The 25,308-nt window shown below is 42.1% G+C and overlaps 1 protein-coding gene across 2 annotated transcripts in view; it reads right to left on the bottom strand.

Annotated features, from left to right (window-relative positions):
- LOC133615260 (vitamin D3 receptor A) overlaps nt 1-25,308 on the bottom strand; it is a 213,488-nt gene that overhangs the window by 45,493 nt on the left and 142,687 nt on the right. For both annotated transcript variants that reach the window (XM_061973728.2, XM_061973737.2), the window contains exons 3-4: nt 21,278-21,425; nt 14,921-15,051 (exon numbers count right to left, since the gene is read on the bottom strand). In XM_061973728.2, coding sequence (XP_061829712.1) covers nt 14,921-15,051; nt 21,278-21,423 — 277 coding nt within the window. In that variant the 5' untranslated portion in view covers nt 21,424-21,425. The remainder of the gene's footprint in view (nt 1-14,920; nt 15,052-21,277; nt 21,426-25,308) is intronic.

The following is a 25,308-nucleotide window of genomic DNA, read 5'->3' as shown; positions in this document are numbered from 1 at the left end:
TCTTAGCCACGGTGACCGATTACCCAGGATGTGCTCAACTACTGTAGACTGCCAGACTGACCACCACTGCCAAAAAAGAGCAAGGCCCAGAGCCCTGGGACACAGATATGATGCGGACATTCCAGTACGACTGTTTGGCAGCTAAAAGCATCGTCCGTAGTTTTGACATTCATTTGAACCTCATTTGTTTAGGTTAATGTGCAACTGGAGTACTATTGAAATGACAGATTAGGAGTCTGTGTACAGGTTACACATTAATATCTTGTCTCCAGAAAATAAACACAAACAGTGAATAAACTGGCATGGGTGGCAATTATCTACTGCTCAGGTGATGCTATTTTTGCTGAACGTTGGTCATTTGCCTGGAGTCTGTAAACAACTTTGTTTGAAGTGGCTTTTGAATGATTGCACTCCGGACTGCAGGCGCAGAGAAGCGGCGTTACATAACCCCCGTGATGCGGTCCATGTCGAAAAACAAGAACACCAACAGTTTGGCTGCAAAAAAAAGGCCTCTGAAAGAATCCAGCCACTTAGCTTATTTGTTTTAGCATCTCTTTTAACCTGCCCTCATTAATTAGGCTTTGGGTGCCCGTCCAAATTTGCCCCCGTGCCAGCGGTGCACTCAGGCCACTCCTTGTGGCGAGGACATCCAATTGTGCGGCGTGAAAAAAGGCAGACGGTGAATAGGCGCAGTTTGGTCAGAGTTTGGCACGCAACGTCAAAGCTGCTATTCCAGGCCGTCCGGCTTAAGCCAACCGGATTCTTGCCAAGACCGAGCACCACAAGCAGCATTGTTTAGCCATTACTTTACAACCAAACATTTTGAGCAGACCCAAAGCACTTGGCCAGAGAACAGTTTACAGTTTGTAAAGTGACTAATTACAATGAACAGGGAGAGCTTCATGGGAGTTCCACTTTGAATGCCACAAAAAGAACTAACAGTAAGCTCCATTGGCCTGGACTCGCTTGACTAAATCTGTCAAGTTGTAGTTTGGCAATGAAATATACATCAAAAAATGTTTGGCGTGAGAAATGAACTGATTGACAACAGTGTTAGAAAACCGTGTTCCTTTAATCAAATCAATACATCGCTGGTAGACGGCTGCGTTGACCCTGGATCTCAGGAAACAGAGTGGACCGACACCAGCAGATGACATGGCACCCCAAACCATCACCCAACCATGCAAATTTTGCATTTCCTTTGGAAATCGAGGTCCCAGAGTCTGGAGGAAGACAGGAGAGGCACAGGATCCACGTTGCCTGAAGTCTAGTGTAAAGTTTCCACCATCAGTGATGGTTTGGGGTGCCATGTCATCTGCTGGTGTCGGTCCACTCTGTTTCCTGAGATCCAGGGTCAACGCAGCCGTCTACCAGCAAGTTTTAGAGCACTTCATGCTTCCTGCTGCTGACCTGCTCTATGGAGATGGAGATTTCAAGTTCCAACAGGACTTGGCGCCTGCACACAGCGCAAAATCTACCCGTGCCTGGTTTACGGACCATGGTATTTCTGTTCTAAATTGGCCCGCCAACTTCCCTTGACCTTAGCCCCATAGAAAATCTGTGGGGTATTGTGAAAAGGAAGATGCAGAATGCCAGACCCAAAAACGCAGAAGAGTTGAAGGCCACTATCAGAGCAACCTGGGCTCTCATAACACCTGAGCAGTGCCAGAAACTCATCGACTCCATGCCACGCCGCATTAACGCAGTAATTGAGGCAAAAGGAGCTCCAACCAAGTATTGAGTATTGTACATGCTCATATTTTTCATTTTCATACTTTTCAGTTGGCCAACATTTCTAAAAATCCCTTTTTTGTATTAGCCTTAAGTAATATTCTAATTTTGTGACACACGGAATTTTGGATTTTCATTTGTTGCCACTTCAAATCATCAAAATTAAATGAAATAAACATTTGAATGCATCAGTCTGTGTGCAATGAATAAATATAATGTACAAGTTACACCTTTTGAATGCAATTACTGAAATAAATCAAGTTTTTCAAAATATTCTAATTTACTGGCTTTTACCTGTACACTTAAATGGACTTGAACTTCATTTGACTTCAAACCATTTGATTAAACTGTAAGACCTAAGGAAGAACACACACATGTTCAGCTACATCTCAGGTCACGTTGACATCTTCAGGCCTACCGGACTCATTCCTAGCTCTTGTTATGGAGACTTGTACGCTTGTTTGGTAATCACCTGAACAAGACTGAAAGAATGATGACTCCAAATGTAGTTAAGTGAAGTGAAGTGAATTATATTTATATAGTGCTTTTTCTCTAGTGACTCAAAGCGCTTTTACACAGTGAAAGCCAATATCTACCGTATTTTCCGCACCATAAGGCGCCCTGGGTTATAAGCCGCGCCTTCAATGAACAGCATATTTCAAAACTTTGTCCACCTATAAGCCGCCCCGTGTTGTAAGCCGCATCTAACTGCGCTAAAGGAATGTCAAAAAAACAGTCAGATAGGTCAGTCAAACTTTAATAATATATTAAAAACCAGCGTGATGTGGGCGCGCATGGAGTCGTATATCAACATGGACGGAGCTGCGTGAAAAAAGCCACCCGGCCTCTTCGCGTAAACTTCCCTTAACCACTCGCTCATCTTTTCTTCATCCATCCATCCCTTCGAGTTAGCTTTTATGATGACGCCGGCTGGAAAGGTCTCTTTTGGCAAGGTCTTCCTTTTGAATATCACCATGGGTGGAAGTTTCTGGCCATTAGCATGGCAAGCTAGAACCACAGTGAAGGACGACTTCTCATTCCCTGTGGTGCAAATATTCACCGTACGTGCTCCCGTTGTATCCACAGTGCGGTTCACAGGAATATCAAAAGTCAGTGGAACCTCGTCCATGTTGATAATGTTCTCTGGCCGGATCTTTTTTTCAGCTATCTTGTTTTTACAATATGCACGGAAAGTAGCCAGCTTTTCTTGAAAGTCTTTAGGCAGTTGCTGTGAAATAGTAGTCCGTGTGCGGATGGAGAGATTGCGTCTTTTCATGAACCGGAAACCTGTCGCTTAGTAGGAGCCATTTTGTGGTCTTTACAGATGTAAACACACAAAGGAAATGAAACGTAATATCCGCGCGCTTCTTCTTCTTCCACGGGGGCGGGTGGTTGCTTACAGTAGAAGAAGAAGCGCTTCCTGTTCTATGGGGGCGGGTGCTTACCTTGGCGGTTGCTTGCCGTAGAAGAAGAAGCACTTCCTCTTCTACGGGGAAAAAAGATGGCGGCTGTTTACCGTAGTTGCGAGACCGAAACTTTATGAAAATGAATCTTAATATTAATCCATATATAAAGCGCACCGGGTTATAAGCCGCGCTGTCAGCTTTTGAGTAAATTTGTGGTTTTTAGGTGCGGCTAATAGTGCGGAAAATACGGTAAGTTACATTTAAAGCAGTGTGGGTGGCACTGGGAGCAGGTGGGTAAAGTGTCTTGCCCAAGGACACAACGGCAGTGGCTAGGATGGCGGAAGCGGGGATCAAACCTGGAACCCTCAAGTCGCTGGCACGGCCACTCCACCAACCGAGCTATGCCGCCCCAATGTAAATGTAACCCCATGTTTAAGCGGTCTTCCCATAGCCAAAGAAAGAACAGTCTCAATGTTAAAGTCTCAAAAAGAGGAACCTGGCCTCATATTTAATGTTTATCATTTATAATTATATTAGCGACACACCAACTTGCGAACATTTCACTCATCGGTGGATGGAACAACGCAAGCTCTTTATTAATTCCAGTTTTTTAGGACCGGCCCCCACCTTTGTAAACAGTTTTAGACACATGGACTCATTGACCCACTGGACTTGTCTGCCCTTTTGCTATAAAGAAAGTGAAGAATTCTTCAGCTCTGCTCACTTTTGCATCTAACACAGTCAATAGCTATGTGCGCATGGACACATTTAATTGGCTTGAAAGCCTAACCGGAATAAAAATGCTTCATGTAAACACGCCATTCGGAATATCCTGACCTGATCACACATGTTCGGATCAGCATTTCATTCGGAAGGAGACGGGTGGTTTATGCTGATAGTCATCAGATTGGAGCGCATGAAAACACTTCTTCCGAAATAAGGTTGAAATTATCCTTACTGGGCATGTCTTTAACGTCAGCTATAGTTTAGTGGTGGACTACCGTATTTTCCGCAGTATAAGTCGCTCTGGCCGAGAATGCATAATAAAGAAGGAAAACACATATATAAGTCGCACTGGAGTATAAGTCGCATTTTTTGGGGAAATTTCTTTGATAAACGCCAACAGCAAGAATAGACATTTGAAAGGCAATTTAAAATAAATCAAGAATAGTGAACAACAGGCTGAATAAGTGTACGTTATATGAGGCATAAATAACCAACTGGTACAGTGGGGCAAAAAAGTATTTAGTCAGCCACCAATTGTGTAAGTTCTCCCACTTAAAATGATGACAGAGGTCTGTAATTTTCATCACAGGTACACTTCAACTGTGAGAGACAGAATGTGAAAAAAAAAATCCAGGAATTCACATTGTAGGATTTTTAAAGAATTTATTTGTAAATTATGGTGGAAAATAAGTATTTGGTCAATAACAAAAATTCAACTCAATACTTTGTAATATAACTTTTGTTGGCAATAACAGAGGTCAAACGATTACTATAGGTCTTTACCAGGTTTGCACACACAGTAGCTGGTATTTTGGCCCATTCCTCCATGCAGATCTTCTCGAGAGCAGTGATGTTTTGGGGCTGTCGCCGGGCAACACGGACTTTCAACTCCCTCCACAGATTTTCTATGGGGTTGAGGTCTGGAGACTGGCTAGGCCACTCCAGGACTTTCAAATGCTTCTTACAGAGCCACTCCTTCGTTGCCCGGGCGGTGTGTTTGGGATCATTGTCATGCTGGAAGACTCAGCCACGTTTCATCTTCAAAGCTCTCACTGATGGAAGGAGGTTTTGGCTCAAAATCTCACGATACATGGCCCCATTCATTCTTTCCTTAACACGGATCAGTCGGCCTGTCCCCTTAGCAGAAAAACAGCCCCAAAGCATGATGTTTCCACCCCCATGCTTCACAGTAGGTATGGTGTTCTTGGGATGCAACTCAGTATTCTTCTTCTTCCAAACACGACGAGTTGAGTTTATACCAAAAAGTTCTATTTTGGTTTCATCTGACCACATGACATTCTCCCAATCATCCATGTGCTCTCTGGCAAACTTCAGACGGGCCTGGACATGCACTGGCTTAAGCAGGGGGACACGTCTGGCACTGCAGGATTTGATTCCCTGTCGGCGTAGTGTGTTACTGATGGTAACCTTTGTTACTTTGGTCCCAGCTCTCTGCAGGTCATTCAGCAGGTCCCCCCGTGTGGTTCTGGGATTTTTGCTCACCGTTCTCATGATCATTTTGACCCCACGGGATGAGATCTTGCGTGGAGCCCCAGATCGAGGGAGATTATCAGAGGTCTTCTATGTCTTCCATTTTCTGATAATTGCTCCCACAGTTGATTTTTTCACACCAACCTGCTTGTCTATTGTAGATTCACTCTTCACAGTCTGGTGCAGGTCTACAATTATTTTCCTGGTGTCCTTCGACAGCTCTTTGTTCTTGATCATAGTGGAGTTTGGAGTCTGACTGTTTGAGGCTGTGGACAGGTGTCTTTTATACAGATAACGAGTTCAAACAGGTGCCATTAATACAGGTAACGAGTGGAGGACAGAAGAGCTTCTTAAAGAAGAAGTTACAGGTCTGTGAGAGCCAGAGAACTTCCTTGTTTGAAGTGACCAAATACTTATTTTCCACCATAATTTACAAATAAATTCTTTAAAATTCCTACAATGTGAATTCCTGGATTTTTTTTTCACATTCTGTCTCTCACAGTTGAAGTGTACCTATGATGAAAATTACAGACCTCTGTCTTCATTTTAAGTGGGAGAACTTGCACAATCGGTGGCTGACTAAATACTTTTTTGCCTCACTGTATGTTAACGTAACATATTATGGTAAGAGTCATTCAAATAACTATAACATATCGAACATGCTATACGTTTACCAAACAATCTGTCACTCCTAATCGCTAAATCCCATGAAATCTTATACGTCTAGTCTCTTACGTGAATGAGATCAATAATAATATTTGATATTTTACGCTAACGTGTTCATCATTTCACACATAAGTCGCTCCTGAGTATAAGTCGCACCCCCGGCCAAACTATGAAAAAAACTGCGATTTAGAGTCCAAAAAATACGGTAAATTTAATAATCTCAGAATGAAGCGATCGTCTTGCTGCGGTCTGCCCCCATTCAACATGTACAGAAGCAGCGTTATATAATCTGTTGAGTTTGTTGCTCTAAAACCGAGACTACCAAAACAAAAGTATGGTCTGGAGTGTCATGTTGTCTTAACGAGCTGTTTTATTCACGACATTACAGCTATTCCAAGCGCTAACTACTACATGTGCACAAATTGTCGAAAAAAGGAAGACGTATCACAACATGGAGGGCACAGAACAGCTCAATTTCAAAAAGAAAGGTTAAACAAAAGTAGCAAACAAAAGGGAAAATTGATAAACAACGTGATGCCATGTTTGTTTACAGCGGAGGTCACTGCTTCTTTGTCTTCTACTTCCGTTTACGATATGTGCTGCGCAAGTCAAAATAAAGTATTACGATTTATGGTGTGATGCATGACAATGCACGTCATAATCTACCGTATTTTCCGCACTATTAGCCGCACCTAAAAACCACAAATTTACTCAAAAGCTGACAGTGCGGTTTATAACCCGGTGCGCTTTATATATGGATTAATATTAAGATTCATTTTCATAAAGTTTCGGTCTCGCAACTACGGTAAACAGCCGCCATCTTTTTTCCCCGTAGAAGAGGAAGTGCTTCTTCTTCTACGCAAGCAACCGCCAAGGTAAGCACCCGCCCCCATAGAAGAGGAAGCGCTTCTTCTTCTACTGTAAGCAACCACCCGCCCGCGTAGAAGAGGAAGAAGCGCGCGGATATTACGTTTCATTTCCTTTGTGTGTTTACATCTGTAAAGACCACAAAATGGCTCCTACTAAGCGACAGGTTTCCGGTTCATGAAAAGACGCAATCTCTCCATCCGCACACGGACTACTATTTCACAGCAACTGCCTAAAGACTTTCAAGAAAAGCTGGCTACTTTCCGTGCATATTGTAAAAACAAGATAGCTGAAAAAAAGATCCGGCCAGAGAACATTATCAACATGGACGAGGTTCCACTGACTTTTGATATTCCTGTGAACCGCACTGTGGATACAACGGGAGCACGTACGGTGAATATTCGCACCACAGGGAATGAGAAGTCGTCCTTCACTGTGGTTCTAGCTTGCCATGCTAATGGCCAGAAACTTCCACCCATGGTGATATTCAAAAGGAAGACCTTGCCAAAAGAGACCTTTCCAGCCGGCGTCATCATAAAAGCTAACTCGAAGGGATGGATGAAGAAAAGATGAGCGAGTGGTTAAGGTAAGTTTACGCGAAGAGGCCGGGTGGCTTTTTTCACGCAGCTCCGTCCATGTTGATATACGACTCCATGCGCGCCCACATCACGCTGGTTTTTAATATATTATTAAAGTTTGACTGACCTATCTGACTGTTTTTTTGACATTCCTTTAGCGCAGTTAGATGCGGCTTACAACACGGGGCGGCTTATAGGTGGACAAAGTTTTGAAATATGCCGTTCATTGAAGGCGCGGCTTATAACCCAGGGCGCCTTATGGTGCGGAAAATACGGTAATCATTGTTTTCAGGTTCAGGGTCCACGTACACAGTAACAATCTAATACCAATTATGATCAGATTAAGTACATTTTGCTGATGTCAGGTGATAGTCACTCATTCAATACAAAAATGCTACAATATTTAAAAAGTACATGATTTTCTGACCCTTTGGAAAACTACTCAGAAACGGACAGTGTTGGAGAGACCCCTGCTCAGAACTGCAAGATCTACACCAAAATATCCAAAATCTTCAGCAAACTTGAGGGTTGCAAAATTCCGGGAATATTCAAAGTTGGAAACTTTCCATGGGAATTAACGGGAACTAATGGGAAATGAATGGGAATAAACATTGAATGCGACATGCTAGATCTTGCAGCATGATTATTAGCTAAAACAACCTGATTTCATGCAAATTCAGTAGAATTTCAACCTTGCACAGTGCATTCCTCCATCACATGCCCAGATAATTACCAGCATGCAACACACTACAGCAGGGCTATTGAGGCCACACTAGTATTTGAGCCCAAGGACTTCATCCAGTCAGGTAAGTGTTGATGATATGCCAATATCTCTAGCTAGCTAGGTTTATGTACCACCACAGACTCATAATGAACCGAAAATATTTCTCCGTTAGCCATGATGCTAATTTTGTCTATGTTAAATCCCATTCATTTATGCTAACAACGTTAGCGATCCGAATTGACCTTTTATGTGATGTGTAAAGTTCAAGTAGCAAATAGTAAATGAAAAGGTGTAGTTTCCTCTGCCTTCTGTTCTGCTAGCCATTCTGTTGTCATACAAGAATGTAGCTTATACATTGACTGTTCATTTATTCATCTAGCCCAGGGGTGCTCACACTTTTTCTGCAGGCGAGCTACTTTTCAATTGATCAAGTCGTGGGGATCTACCTCATTCATATATATAATTTATATTTACTTATTTATGAAACATATGTTTTTGTTAACAAGTTAAAGGTGTTTAATGATAATACAAGCATGTTAAACACATATATTTAAAATTGTTAATAAATTAAAGGTGTTTAATGAAAATACAAGTATGTTTAATACATATAGTTAATATTGTTAACAAGTTAAAGGTGTTTAATGATAATACAAGCATGTTTAACACATATAGTTAATATTGTTAATAAGTTAAAGGTGTTTAAAGATAATGCAAGCATGTTTAACACATATAGTTAATATTGTTAATAAATTAAAGGTGTTTAATGATAATACAAGAATGTGTAACACATAGTTAATATTGTTAACAAGTTAAAGGTGATTAAAGATAATACAAGCATGTTTAACACTTATAGTTCATATTGGTAATAAGTTAAAGGTGTTTAAAGATAATGCAAGCATGTTTAACACACGTAGTTAATATTGTTAATAAATTAAAGGTGTTTAATGATAATACAAGAATGTTTAACACATAGTTCCATCCATCCATTTTCTACCGCTTATTCCCTTTGGGGTCGCGGGGGGCGCTGGAGCCTATCTCAGCTACAATCGGGCGGAAGGCGGTGTACACCCTGGACAAGTCGCCACCTCATCGCAGGGCTTAACACATAGTTAATATTGTTAATAAGTTAAAAGTGTTTAGAGATAATACAAGCATGTTTAACACATATAGTTAATATTGTTAATAAGTTAAAGGTGTTTAAAGATAATACAAGCATGTTTAACACATATAGATTCCTTTCTTTCATGAAGACAAGAATATAAGTTGGTGTATTACCTGATTCTGATGACTTGCATTGATTGGAATCAGACAGTGGTGATGATAACGTCCGCATTTTCGAATGGAGGAGAAAAAAAGTCCTCCTTTCTGTCCAATACCACATGAAAGTGGTTGGTTTTTGGCATCTTATTTGTCCAGCTTCCGTACTCCTTTGTATACACTTTACAAGAAATACATTGTCGGCAAACTCCGTAGCTTGCTAGCTTGTGCACGCCGGCTTTCTGAGACTCTTATTTTGGTAGCGCAGGCAGGATGAAGCAGCGCTTTTATTGTGCAACTGTGCAGTCGGTCTTTGGAGTTTTGACGACAGGTACGGTGCCAGAGTCTGTTGAAATAAAGTGTTTCTCGCCTTCCAGTCGGTAATTTTAATGAGCTGGCAGCAGCCAGCGTCATCTCAGAAGACCCTCGGGTGCCGTGAATGTCAATCAAGTGACGAAAGCGACGTCATAGTGAAGATTTATGATCGCTCATTTTTAGGACTATTTTATTAATGGCTGGCTGGTGATCGACTGACACACCCTCCGAGATCGACCGGTAGATCGCGATTGACGTAATGAGCACCCCTGATCTAGCCTATTTCTATTCATTTGTTCATCAGTCAAATATTTTTAAAGATTGTTTAGCTGACTATTTATATCTGTGTGTGGCATTGCATTAGTCTTTTACAAGCTTCTCATCTTATTCTACACAATAAGATGGACGCTGTCCAACTTTGAATCATCAAAAAAATGGTCAAAATTTCCAAACTTCCCGAGCTGAACTTCCCGTGGTAAATTTCCGGAAAGTTTCCGGAAACTTTCCACCCTTTTCCAACTCTACCTTTACCATGAATTGATTAACGTGGACCCTCGACTTAAACAAGTTGAAAAACTTATTGGGCAGTTACCATTTAGTGGTCAATTGTATGGAATATGTACTGTACTGATAAAAGTTTCAATCAATCAATCAATCAAACTGTTCACTCCACAAGTTAAAGAAGCTAAAACAGGACGGGGTGAAAAGAAATCCCGATGCTGCAGTATCAAGAATTCTCCGCTAACAGAAGGCCTTTCTCAAGAGACTGACTTCAATCACATCATATACTGTTGCTAAGCTTGTTAGCTATACAGCGTGTGGAAAATAAGGAAAAAAAAGACAAGAGGGCCTTTGTTGGCGATCTGGTCCGAGCACACTTTACTGTGGTTCCTTTATGTCACTTGTTGCCAGTTATAAACTCATTACGTACGGCTAAACTGAGTTATATAAGTCTCCTCTTTCAGTCAGCCATAAGTTCAAGCCTTTCTAATGCATAGCTGCTATTGTCGCTCTCCTTGGAGATAATCACATCCGTTTACACGCTGCCTCTCATTCTATTGATTCCTCTGAAAGTCTTAAACTATTAGATTAAATACCGCACAGTTTTCTGCTGGCTAAACCCTCCCAGCCACACCAACCCACTGCCAATTAATTACCCGCCGCATAAACTCTAAATAACGCTCGTTTGTACAGTCAACATGAACACTTCATACCTGCCAACTTTTGAAATCAGAAAAATGATTGATTGCATTCAGACAGGTTCAAATGTTGCTAAAACCATCACTTTTCTATCAGTCACAGTGACTTTTCAAAACAAAAATATTACAGCAAAAATCATATGGGTTGATTGACATGTTTATTCTGTAAGCTAACTTCAATAGTTTGAAATTATTTTGACAGTTAATGCCAGTTATCCTGTCAACCTTTCACAAGACTTCAATTTGTTCATTGAAAGTATAAACACTTTTTACAGTAAACAAATGGTAAAACAGTACTAAACAATTACATAAAAAAAAAAATTGGTGTCATTATTAACTTTCTGTCCAAGCTTGTATAATCTACTGCCTTGTTCAATTGTAAAAAATATTCTGTGCCTAAAATTCACATTTCTATCACAATTATCATACTGTAAACATGGTAAGCTAACTTCATTAAAATTAATAGTCCTGTCAATAGCATGGAATTACAATTCAAATGTAGTTTTTTTGTAAGCCTTAGAGATGCGCGGATAGGCAATTATTTCATCCGCAACCGCATCAGAAAGTCGTCAACCATCCGCCATCCACCCGATGTAACATTTGATCAGAACCGCACCCGCCCGTTGTTATATATCTAATATAGACGATGCAAGGCATTAGTGAGGTTATAAAGCTTTTGCCTGTTAAAGAAAGGAGACTGATCCAATGCAGAACAGACATTCGCGTGCCACGCTGTCACGACCCAGACGCACACCAGTGCGCAATCATATGGGAGCCGCGCTGAGCGCACCTCTAAGCGCGTCTTGCTGCCGGCGACGGCCGGGTATGGGCCCGACGCTCCAGCGCCATCCATTTTCAGGGCTAGTTGATTCGGCAGGTGGGTTGTTACACACTCCTTAGCGGGTTCCGACTTCCATGGCCACTGTCCTGCTGTCTATATCAACCAGGGTGAGCCCCACCCCTTTCGTGAGCGCACTGCGCGCGGAGTGACCCCTGTTACGCGCCCCCGGCAACAAGGGTGGCGGGCAGGTAAGCTGCGCGGGCGGAGCGCGCGGAGTGACCCCTGTTACGAGCCCCCGGCCACGGGGGTGGCGGGCAGGTAAGCTGCTTACCTGCTGCGCGTGACGCCGGCCGCGGCGAAGGCGGACGAGGCGGGGTGTCGGTGCGGTGGGCGCGGTGGTGACCCTGGACGTGCGTCGGGCCCTTCTCGCGGATCGCCTCAGCTACGGCTCCCGGTGGGGCCCTCTCGGGGGAAGGGGCCTCGGTCCCGGACCCCGGCGAGGCGTCCCTACTCCGCTCCGTAAAAGTGTCCATCTCTTTTTTTTTTCTACTTCTGTTGTGGCATATGCTGCAGGTGCCTGCTCGTTTTTCGTATGTGGGTAACAACATTTAACTATGTATATATATTTACCAATTGGTTTAACTGCCACCCGCCTGAATCTATTTAAAATCTAATTTTTTTTTATTTCAACCGCCCGACCCGACCCGACCCGCGGATAAAATCTAATTTTTTTTTATTTCATCCGCCCGATCCGCGAATAATCCGCGGACTCCGCGGTTGTGCCCACAAACCGCGCATCTCTAGTAAGCCTTTCAAAAAAATTCAAAATATGAAAAATTAATGAAAATGAATTGAAGCCATCAGACACTTGAAAAGTGGCACATCACATCTCTAATGTAATCATTTTAACTTTTCAACAGAAATAGCACTGCAAAAATATTAAGGACATACTTCTGTATTTTGGTAGTTATGCTGTCAACATTTAACAAGATTTCTTCAACTTGGACTTGAAAGCATAAATAGTATAAACACTTTTAACAGTATAACAGTACTAAACAATTCCAATAGATAACATTGGTGTCATTACCTTTTTGTGGCTAAAATCCAAATTTAGCAACGGCATTAGACTTGTGTTTTTTTGTCCCAACGTGGTCTTTTACATCGCTAATTCCTCCGTGTCCGATCGAAAAATCTTGTCTGCACAAGGTGCAATTCGCGTAGTTTTCACCCTTTTTGGAACGGATAATTATTCCCGGATAGGCTTTTGAATATTCTTCACGGAATGACTGCAGTTTTCTTTTCGGTTTAAGACTCGTTTGCGGTTTTTCTCCGGCTGATTCCATGATCGTTTGCTCGTTTGGAAACAATGGGCAACTGTTGCCTCGTGCTTGGCAGCGATGCTATAAATAGCCTCGCGCATGGCATTCGGAATGGCTCGATAGGAAGTTACGGGAAGCAGTGTCGATTGTCATTGTTGTTACGCGATTTCGTGAATAAAACTTCCATCCATCCATCCATCTTCTTCCGCTTATCCGAGGTCGGGTCGCGGGGGCAGCAGCTTAAGCAGGGAAGCCCAGACTTCCCTCTCCCCAGCCACTTCGTCCAGCTCCTCCCGGGGGATCCCGAGGCGTTCCCAGGCCAGCCGGGAGAGATAGTCTTCCCAGCGTGTCCTGGGTCTTCCCCGTGGCCTCCTACCGGTCGGACGTGCCCGAAACACCTTCCTAGGGAGGCGTTCGGGTGGCATCCTGACCAGATGCCCGAACCACCTCATCTGGCTCCTCTCGATGTGGAGGAGCAGCGGCTTTACTTTGAGCTCCCCCGAATGGCAGAGCTTCTCACCCTATCTCTAAGGGAGAGCCCCGCCACTCGGCGGAGGAAACTCATTTGGGCCGCTTGTACCCGTGATCTTGTCCTTTCGGTCATGACCCAAAGCTCATGACCATAGGTGAGGATGGGAACGTAGATCGACCGGTAAATCGAGAGCTTTGCCTTCCGGCTCAGCTCCTTCTTCACCACAACGGATCGATACAGCGTCCGCATTACTGAAGACGCCGCATCGATCCGCCTGTCGATCTCACGATCCACTCTTCCCCCACTCGTGAACAAGACTCCGAGGTACTTGAACTCCTCCACTTGGGGCAAGATCTCCTCCCCAACCCGGAGATGGCACTCCACCCTTTTCCGGGAGAGAACCATGGACTCGGACTTGGAGGTGCTGATTCCCATCCCAGTCGCTTCACACTCGGCTGCGAACCGATCCAGTGAGAGCTGAAGATCTTGGCCGGAGGAAGCCATCAGGACCACATCATCTGCAAATAGCAGAGACCTAATCCTGCAGCCACCAAACCAGATCCCCTCAACGCCCTGACTGCGCCTAGAAATTCTGTCCATAAAGGTTATGAACAGAATCGGTGACAAAGGGCAGACCTTGGCGGAGTCCAACCCTCACTGGAAACGTGTCCGACTTACTGCCGGCAATGCGGACCAAGCTCTGACACTGATTATACAGGGAGCGGACTGCCACAATAAGACAGTCCGTTACCCCATACTCTCTGAGCACTCCCCACAGGACTTCCCGGGGTACACGGTCGAATGCCTTCTCCAAGTCCACAAAGCACATGTAGACTGGTTGGGCAAATTCCCATGCACCCTCAAGGACCCTGCCGAGAGTATAGAGCTGGTCCACAGTTCCACGACCAGGACGAAAACCACACTGTTCCTCCTGAATCCGAGGTTCGACTATCCGGCGTAGCCTCCTCTCCAGTACACCTGAATAGACCTTACCGGGAAGGCTGAGGAGTGTGATCCCACGATAGTTGGAACACACCCTCCGGTTCCCCTTCTTAAAGAGAGGAACCACCACCCCGGTCTGCCAATCCAGAGGTACCGCCCCCGATGTCCACGTGATGTTGCAGAGTCTTGTCAACCAAGACAGCCCCACAACATCCAGAGCCTTAAGGAACTCCGGGCGGATCTCATCCACCCCCGGGGCCTTGCCACCGAGGAGCTTTTTAACTACCTCGGCAACCTCAACCCCAGAAATAGGAGAGCCCACCACAGCCTACTAATTACGGGAAAACCGGAGTAGTTGGCAGGTATGTGGATTATTTTCTTTGAGAACCCCCCCCCCCAAGGACGTGTCACCGTGCCCCGTCAACAAGTCGGAGAGGCGTACTCACACTCTTTCATCATGCCGATGTCAACGCAGCGCTTGAGGCGACAGGCCTGGCAGTGACGGCGGTTGTCTTTGGTGATGGTGCAGCTTCCGTTGAACGGGCAGGTGAAGGAGGCTTTACGCTTCATACTACGCCTGCGGGGGGTCAAACATAGGATCGGTTACACTCTTTAACAGTCATGCATTACCTGCGGGTGCGGTTGAATTACATCGGAGGGAAAAAGAGCTTGAGAAGCACACTAAATAACTCTTTTAAAACCTGTTTAAGGGGTTTTTTTACCTTTCCTATATACACAATAAAGTCATCCTCGCCCTGTAATGAAATTGCAATTAATCACAATATATAATCAGACACTAGACTGTAAAAAATAACGGTGGAGTATTGACGCTTATGAATGTTGATGAAGGGAGCAGAAAAACACATAAAAGAGGTAACAGTCAAGTAAGAGTTGGCTCATTCCAATCAACCATTAGCTTGAATAAAGACATTGCTATTATTATTATAGTAAGTAAAAGGGGAGGTCACTAGTCATTTTTATTTTAAATGAGCATTATTTGCTAACTAATTTGATTGGGATTCTTGCGACTGATGGACATTTCACAACATGTTTTTTCGTCTAAAAATTATTTTTAAAAGGGGAACTACTCTTTTTTTTGGAGTTTTGCCTATCTTTCACAATCCCCTATGTAAGACAAGAACACATTTTTATTTTTTTATGCATTCTAAGTTGCAAAATATGGCTTGTACTCTATTCTGCCCATAAAGCCCTCTACAAAAACATCTAAAAAAAATGCTAAAAATTACTACAACAAAGATCAAAATATTATGTACCGTATTTTCCGCACTATTAGCCGCACCTAAAAACCACAAATTTACTCAAAAGCTGACAGTGCGCCTTATAACCCGGTGCGCTTTATATATGGATTAATATTAAGATTCATTTTCATAAAGTTTCGGTCTCGCAACTACGGTAAACAGCCGCCATCTTTTTTCCCCGTAGAACAGGAAGCGCTTCTTCTTCTACGCAAGCAACCGCCAAGGTAAGCACCCGCCCCCATAGAACAGGAAGCGCTTCTTCTTCTACTGTAAGCAACCACCCGCCCGCGTAGAAGAAGAAGAAGGGCGCGGATATTACGTTTCATTTCCTTTGTGTGTTTACATCTGTAAAGACCACAAAATGGCGACAGGTTTCCGGTTCATGAAAAGACGCAATCTCTCCATCCGCACACGGACTACTATTTCACAGCAACTGCCTAAAGACTTTCAAGAAAAGCTGGCTACTTTCCGTGCATATTGTAAAAACAAGATAGCTGAAAAAAAGATCCGGCCAGAGAACATTATCAACATGGACGAGGTTCCACTGACTTTTGATATTCCTGTGAACCGCACTGTGGATACAACGGGAGCACGTACGGTGAATATTCGCACCACAGGGAATGAGAAGTCATCCTTCACTGTGGTTCTAGCTTGCCATGCTAATGGCCAGAAACTTCCACCCATGGTGATATTAAAAAGGAAGACCTTGCCAAAAGAGACCTTTCCAGCCGGCGTCATCATAAAAGCTAACTCGAAGGGATGGATGGATGAAGAAAAGATGAGCGAGTGGTTAAGGTAAGTTTACGCGAAGAGGCCGGGTGGCTTTTTTCACGCAGCTCCGTCCATGTTGATATACGACTCCATGCGCGCCCACATCACGCTGGTTTTTAATATATTATTAAAGTTTGACTGACCTATCTGACTGTTTTTTTGACATTCCTTTAGCGCAGTTAGATGCGGCTTATAACACGGGGCGGCTTATAGGTGGACAAAGTTTTGAAATATGCCGTTCATTGAAGGCGCGGCTTATAACCCAGGGCGCCTTATGGTGCGGAAAATACGGTAAGTATTAGTAATATTGTTATTACGTGAGACAGGCCCCTTCTTTGGCTACTTTTAAGACCCTTCTTAAAACCCATTTTTATTCACTGGCTTTTAACCCAGCATGAGACTTTAAACTGTTTTTAACTTTTTTAACTGCTTTTTATCTAACAAATTGTTCTTAGGGTAATTTGTCTTTGCTTTTTCAATGTGTATTTTACTTCTGTTTTAAATGTTTAAAAGTTAAAAATGTTTTTAAAAAAAGGTTAAAAATATTTTAAAAATTTAAAAAAATTAAAAAAAAATTAAAAAAATTTAAAACAAATTTAAAAAAATTAAAAATATTTAAAAAATATTTAAAAAATAAATATTTTTTTTAATTTTTTTTTAAAAGTTAAAATTTTTACAAAAATTAAAAAAAATTAAAAAATTAAAAAAAATGTTTTAAGTTAAAACATGATTTTCAAGGTAAAACATTATTTTCAAGGTAACATTTTTTTTTCAAGGTAACATTTTTTTTTCTTTTTAAAAAATGATTTTCAAGGTACAAAAAAAAAATTCAAGGTAAAATTTTTTTTTCAAGGTAAATTTTTTTTTTCTTTTTAAAAAATGATTTTCAAGGTACAAAAAAATTTTCAAGGTAAAATGTTTTTTTCAAGGTAATTTTTTTTTTTCTTTTTAAAAAATGATTTTCAAGGTACAAAAAAATTTCCAAGGTAAAATTTTTTTTTCAAGGTAAATTTTTTTTTTCTTTTTAAAAAATGATTTTCAAGGTACAAAAAAATTTTCAAGGTCAAATTTTTTTTCCAAGGTAAATTTTTTTTTTCTTTTTAAAAAATGATTTTCAAGGTGCAAAAAAAATTTCAAGGTAAAATTTTTTTTTCAAGGTAAATTTTTTTTTTCTTTTTAAAAAATGATTTTCAAGGTACAAAAAAAATTTCAAGGTAACATTTTTTTTTCAAGGTAAATTTTTTTTTTCTTTTTAAAAAATGATTTTCAAGGTACAAAAAAATTTCAAGGTAACATTTTTTTTTCAAGGTAAATTTTTTTTTTCTTTTTAAAAAATGATTTTCAAGGTACAAAAAAATTTTCAAGGTAAAATTTTTTTTTCAAGGTAAAAAATGATTTTCAAGGTACAAAAAAATTAGTTTAGTCTCTCCTTTGCCTCTATTTCTTTGTGGTGTTCTTCAACTGTGCTTGTTTTTAAAGGGCTTTATAAATAACGTAGGTATGGTATGGTATTATAAGCATTTACGCAGACAAACTACTTTTAGCGGTGCCTAGCTGATGCTGCTACATTGAAATATTGAGCCAGTGAGCTGCTACATCACCTCTGAGCTGGTGAAAATGTATTCTAGATTCAAATCATGCCTCTCACCTAGATAGCAGAAGGTTGTGGACATGAACCAAGAAATTGATCAACTTTGAAATTCAACTTATACCCTGAGATGGTGAGAAAGACATGAAAAGATGCTCTTTTACGGCACCTTCTTTTAACCCTTCATGGGAATTTATAATGAAGTCTTCATCTAAAAGGGAACACACCATCAGAAAGCAGACGTTGTACAGTAAGTGATTGTTTTATTGTGTCCGCAGTGCTGCATGATGCTTAGTGTTTGGTGTTGAAGACAAAAGCAAATGTGATGCGTCTGTGAAACTAATGCGCCGCCATATGCTTAAAATGAGCAAAATAGGTAAATATGACATGTTATTATTAATGTGCCTGTTCCTTCATTACATATATACTAGATAAAACGTTGGGGCTCCAGTACTCAGTTAGAGATGCTACCTCAGTAGAAGCATTTAAGTCCCATCTTAAAACTCATTTGTATACTCTAGCCTTTAAATAGACCCCCTTTTAGACCAGTTGATCTGCCGTTTCTTTTCTTTTCTCCTCTGCCCCCTCTCCCTTGGGGGAGGGGGGACTGGACTCTCACTATTATGTTGGATCCACTATGGACTGGACTCTTACTATTATGTTAGATCCACTATGGACTGGATTCTCACTATTATGTTGGATCCACTATGGACTGGACTCTCACACTATTATGTTAGATCCACTATGGACTGGACTCTCACTATTATGTTGGATCCACTATGGACTGGACTCTTACTATTATGTTAGATCCACTATGGACTGGACTGTCACACTATTATGTTAGATCCACTATGGACTGGACTCTCACTATTATGTTAGATCCACTATGGACTGGACTCTCACTATTATGTTAGCTCCACTATGGACTGGACTGTCACACTATTATGTTAGATCCACTATGAACTGGACTGTCACACTATTATGTTAGATCCACTATGGACTGGACTCTCACTATTATGTTAGATCCACTATGGACTGGACTCTCACACTATTATGTTAGATCCACTATAGACTGGACTCTCTCACTATTATGTTAGATCCACTATGGACTGGACTCTCACACTATTATGTTAGATCCACTATGGACTGGACTCTCACTATTATGTTAGATCCACTATGGACTGGACTGCCAAACTATTATGTTAGATCCACTATGGACTGGACTCTCACTATATTATGTTAGATCAACTATGGACTGGACTCTCTCACTATTAAGTTAGATCCACTATGGACTGGACTCTCACTATTATGTTAGATCCACTATGGACTGGACTCTCTCACTATTAAGATATATCCACTATGGACTGGACTCTCACTATTATGTTAGATCCACTATGGACTGGACTCTCACTATTATGTTAGATCCACTATGGACTGGACTCTCACACTATAATGTTAGATCCACTAAGGACTGGAATCTTACTATTATGTTAGATCCACTATGGACTGGACTCTCACTATTATGTTAGATCCACTATGGACTGGACTCTCACACTATTATGTTAGATCCACTATGAACTGGACTCTCACACTATTATGTTAGATCCACTAAGGACTGGACTCTCACTATTATGTTAGATCCACTATGATGGGGCTGTCTTGGTTGACAAGACTCTGCAGCATCGCGTGGACATCGGGGGCGGTACCACTGGATTGGCAGACCGGGGTGGTGGTTCCTCTCTTTAAGAAGGGGAACCGGAGGGTGTGTTCTAACTATCGTGGGATCACACTCCTCAGCCTTCCCAGTAAGGTCTATTCAGGTGTACTGGAGAGGAGGCTACGCCGGATAGTCGAACCTCGGATTCAGGAGGAACAGTGTGGTTTTCGTCCTGGTCGTGGAACTGTGGACCAGCTCTATACTCTGGGCAGGGTCCTTGAGGGTGCATGGGAGTTTGCCTAACCAGTCTACATGTGCTTTGTGGACTTGGAGAAGGCATTTGACCGTGTCCCTCGGGAAGTCTTGTGGGGAGTGCTCAGAGAGTATGGGGTATCGGACTGTCTGATTGTGGCAGTCCGCACCCTGTATGATCAGTGCCAGAGCTTGGTCCGCATTGCCGTTAGTAAGTCGGACACGTTTCCGGTGAGGGTTGGACTCCGCCAAGGCTGCCCTTTGTCACCCATTCTGTTCTGAACTTTTATGGACAGAATTTCTAGGCGTTGAGGGGATCTGGTTTGGTGGCTGCAGGATTAGGTCTCTGCTTTTTGCAGATGATGTAGTCCTGATGGCTTCATCTGGCCAGGATCTTCAGCTCTCACTGGATCGGTTCGCAGCCGAGTGTGAAGCGACTGGGATGAGAATCAGCACCTCCAAGTCCGAGTCCATGGTTCTCGCCCGGAAAAGGGTGGAGTGCCATCTCCGGGTTGGGGAGGAGATCTTGCCCCAAGTGGAGGAGTTCAAGTACCTGGGAGTCTTGTTCACGAGTGGGGGAAGAGTGGATGGTGAGATCGACAGGCGGATCGGTGCGGCGTCTTCAGTAATGCGGACGCTGTATCGATCCGTTGTGGTGAAGAAGGAGCTGAGCCGGAAGGCAAAGCTCTCAATTTACCGGTCGATCTACGTTCCCATCCTCACCTATGGTCATGAGCTTTGGGTTATGACCGAAAGGACAGGATCACGGGTACAAGCGGCCCAAATGAGTTTCCTCCGCCGGGTGGCGGATCTCTCCCTTTGAGATAGGGTGAGAAGCTCTGCCATCCGGGGGGAGCTCAAAGTAAAGCCGCTGCTCCTCCACATCGAGAGGAGCCAGATGAGGTGGTTCGGGCATCTGGTCAGGATGCCACCCGAACGCCTCCCTAGGGAGGTGTTTAGGGCACGTCCGACCGGTAGGAGGCCGCGGGGAAGACCCAGGACACGTTGGGAAGACTATGTCTCCCGGCTGGCCTGGGAACGCCTCGGGGTCCCACAGGAAGAGCTGGACGAAGTGGCTGGGGAGAGGGAAGTCTGGGCTTCCCTGCTTAGGCTGCTGCCCCCGCGACCCGACCTCGGATAAGCGGAAGAAGATGGATGGATACATTTTGGTACCGATATCAAAACGTTGGACTCATTTAGGGTAGACGACACAAGAAGTGTCACAGTCCCACTAACCTGAAGGAGTTAGTTAGTGTTAGTTAAGTGTCCCACTAACCTGAAGAAGCCCTTGCAGCCCTCACAGGTCATGGCGTTGAAGTGGAAGCCGGTGGCCTTGTCGCCACACACCCCACATATCCGCGGGACGTTGCGGTCAAACTCATCCGGTCCCGCCACCGACGTAGTAACCGTCATGGGCTCCATCACTGTGGAAACCAAAAGGAGAGAAAAAGAAAATCAGTTCATAGCCGTCGGTCCGATAAAGGCGAGCGTATCCCTGCCTGTGGAAGTCACTAACCTCTCAATGTGTGTTCGTAGGGGGAAATGTAAGCATGTGCCTGGTCAGGTACTACGTTGGTGTCCTCTTTTAAAGGGAAAACAAAAACCAGGTGCTGGGCTATTAGCATATTTATAGCAAGTGGCAGTTTCTCACTAACACGAGCTGCTATGGCATGAATGAGTCATAGGTGACAGGTGTAAACACACAACACCTTTTGAAAAATTGTAAATCTTGATGATTGATGTATTGATTGTTTGTAAAGACAGAGCAGGGGTCTCCAAAGTGTGGCACATTTTACAAATTTGGAAAAAAAAAAAAAAAAAGAAGAAGAATAAAAGAGAAAACAGATGAAATGTAACAAAAAAGTTGCAATGTTGAGTCTAACAACACAAATCTTGCATGCATGCTGTTTTTTTTTTTTGTTTAAAGCTGTCATTGCTCAAAAAATAATAATGAATATACAGTAGGGCTGGGCAATATATGGAATATACTGGATATATTGCAGGTTTGTCTCTGTGCGATATAGAAAATGACTATATGGGGATATTGGAGTATACCTTCTCACGCAGTTGCATTTAGCTGCAGGCATTCAGAGGTGGGTAGTAACGCGCTACATTTACTCCGTTACATCTACTTGAGTAACTTTTGGGATAAATTGTACTTCTAAGAGTAGTTTTAATGCAACATACTTTTACTTTTACTTGAGTATATTTATAGAGAAGAAACGCTACTTTTACTCCGCTACTTTTATCTACATTCAGCTCGCTACTCGCTACTAATTTTTATCCATCTGTTAATGCACACTTTGTTTGTTTTGGTCTGTCAGACAGACCTTCAAAGTGCCTGCCTTACTGGTGACGTTTCACTCCATTCCACCAATAAAATACAGTCACTAGTGACATTTGACTCCGTTCCACCAATCAGATGCAGTCACTGGTGACGTTGGACCAATCAAACAGAGCCAGGCGGTCACATGACCTGACTTAAACAAGTGTAAAAACTTATTGGGGTGTTACCATTTAGTGGTCAATTGTACGGAATATGTACTGTACTGTGCAATCTACTAATAAAAGTTCCAATCAATCAATCAAAAGTGTGAATGAAAAAAGACCCTTTTTTTATTTCAACCGTACATCCCGTCAAAAGCCTAAAGACTGACTGCACAGTTCCTGTCTTCACAATAAAAGTGCCGCTCCATCGCGCGTGCGCTTTCAAAATAAGAGTCTCCAAAAGCCAGCACAAACAAGCTAGCAAGCTAAGGAGTTTGCTGCCAATGTATTTCTTGTAAAGTGTATAAAAACGAATATGGAAGCTGGACAAATAAGATGCCAAAAACCAACCACTTTCATGTGGTATTAGAAAGGAGGAACTTTTTTTTCTCCTCCATTTGAAAACGTGGACGTTATCATCACTACTGTCTGATTACAATCAATGCAAGTCATCAGAATCAGGTAATACACCAACTTATATTCTTGTCTTCATGAAAGAAAGGAATCTATATGTGTTAAACATGCATGTATATTCATTAAAACACCTTTAACATGTAAACAAAAACAGCAAAATAAATAAATATAAATGATATACTGTATATATCAATGTATGTATATATATATATATATATATATATATATATATATATACATACATTGATATATACAGTATATATTTTATATTTATTTATTTTGCTATATCATATATATATATATATATATATATATATATATATATATATATATATATATATATGATATGTGTGTGTATGTTACTCATCAGTTACTCAGTACTTGAGTAGTTTTTTCACAACATACTTTTTACTTTTACTCAAGTAAATATTTGGGTGACTACTCCTTACTTTTACTTGAGTAATAAATCTCTAAAGTAACAGTACTCTTACTTGAGTACAATTTCTGGCTACTCTACCCACCTCTGCAGGCATTACACTACAGGCTCTTCTCACTCTTTCTAGTCTCTCCTTCTCACAGAGACTTAAACAAGCGCACCTTCTTACATACGTCACATACGTATACGCCCTCGCGGAGCAGAGAGGTAGCGGCATGGGTAACGTTAGCTGCGGTGCGAGTGCTAATACGAGTGAAAGAAGGTGCGAATCTGGTAACAAATGAAGGAAGAATTAATTCCCAAGAAAAACAGCAGGGGGGTTCATCGTCTGGCGGTAGTTTGGCTTCAAGCGGAAAGATGTCGAACAGACAACCGTAATCTGTCAAGTGTGGGGCAAAAGCGTTGCTACAAAAAGTAGCATTACTGCTAATATGTAGCATCATTTGAAAAGAGGGAAGAGTGCTTGAAACTCCACATGTCAACATCTCCGGCTGGTGCCACACCCACAAAATGCCGAGGCAAACATTTCCACATCAACACCGTATGAAACAAAATAGTCAACAACAAAAGGAGACAACGTCCGCAGGAACCTACCACATAGTGAAGGACATACACTACCGGTATTTGATTTCCTATTATGCAGCTCATTTTTATTTGACACTTATTGAAATATCTTGTGTGACATCATGCACAAAAGTGCACTTTATTTGTTTTAAACTATTGTAGTGGCGTTCTGTACAAAAAGTGCACTTTAATTTAGTGTTGTTTTGATATGTCATCTTAGTGACATCATGCACAAAAGTGCACTAATAGTTTGTTTTAAAATGTCTCTGACAATCTTGCACTTTCTGTTTTGGAAATGACATGAATGTTTGTGCTACTGCTTAATAACTGTTTAATAAATACACTTTTACTTGTGATTTCACTCTCTGCATGAAAGTTTAAAAGTAGCATATATTAATGCAGTATGACGAAGAATGTTTTAATGTAGACACATAGAATCATCATACTGCTGTGATTATATGCATCAAGTGTTCATTCAAGGCTAAGGCAAAATATCCACATACAGGTAAAAGCCAGTAAATTAGAATATTTTGAAAAACTTGATTTATTTCAGTAATTGCATTCAAAAGGTGTAACTTGTACATTATATTTATTCATTGCACACAGACTGATGCATTCAAATGTTTATTTCATTTAATTTTGATGATTTGAAGTGGCAACAAATGAAAATCCAAAATTCCGTGTGTCACAAAATTAGAATATTACTTAAGGCTAATACAAAAAAGGGATTTTTAGAAATGTTGGCCAACTGAAAAGTATGAAAATGAAAAATATGAGCATGTACAATACTCAATACTTGGTTGGAGCTCCTTTTGCCTCAATTACTGCGTTAATGCGGCGTGGCATGGAGTCGATGAGTTTCTGGCACTGCTCAGGTGTTATGAGAGCCCAGGTTGCTCTGATAGTGGCCTTCAACTCTTCTGCGTTTTTGGGTCTGGCATTCTGCATCTTCCTTTTCACAATACCCCACAGATTTTCTATGGGGCTAAGGTCAGGGGAGTTGGCGGGCCAATTTAGAACAGAAATACCATGGTCCGTAAAGCAGGCACGGGTAGATTTTGCGCTGTGTGCAGGCGCCAAGTCCTGTTGGAACTTGAAATCTCCATCTCCATAGAGCAGGTCAGCAGCAGGAAGCATGAAGTGCTCTAAAACTTGCTGGTAGACGGCTGCGTTGACCCTGGATCTCAGGAAACAGAGTGGACCGACACCAGCAGATGACATGGCACCCCAAACCATCACCCAACCATGCAAATTTTGCATTTCCTTTGGAAATCGAGGTCCCAGAGTCTGGAGGAAGACAGGAGAGGCACAGGATCCACGTTGCCTGAAGTCTAGTGTAAAGTTTCCACCATCAGTGATGGTTTGGGGTGCCATGTCATCTGCTGGTGTCGGTCCACTCTGTTTCC

The sequence above is a fragment of the Nerophis lumbriciformis genome, linkage group LG01, assembly GCF_033978685.3.
Source record: "Nerophis lumbriciformis linkage group LG01, RoL_Nlum_v2.1, whole genome shotgun sequence".
In the NCBI taxonomy this organism is placed as follows: domain Eukaryota; kingdom Metazoa; phylum Chordata; class Actinopteri; order Syngnathiformes; family Syngnathidae; genus Nerophis; species Nerophis lumbriciformis.
Note: the sequence above shows the minus strand (reverse complement) of the source record. Positions and strands in the feature narration are given on the sequence as shown.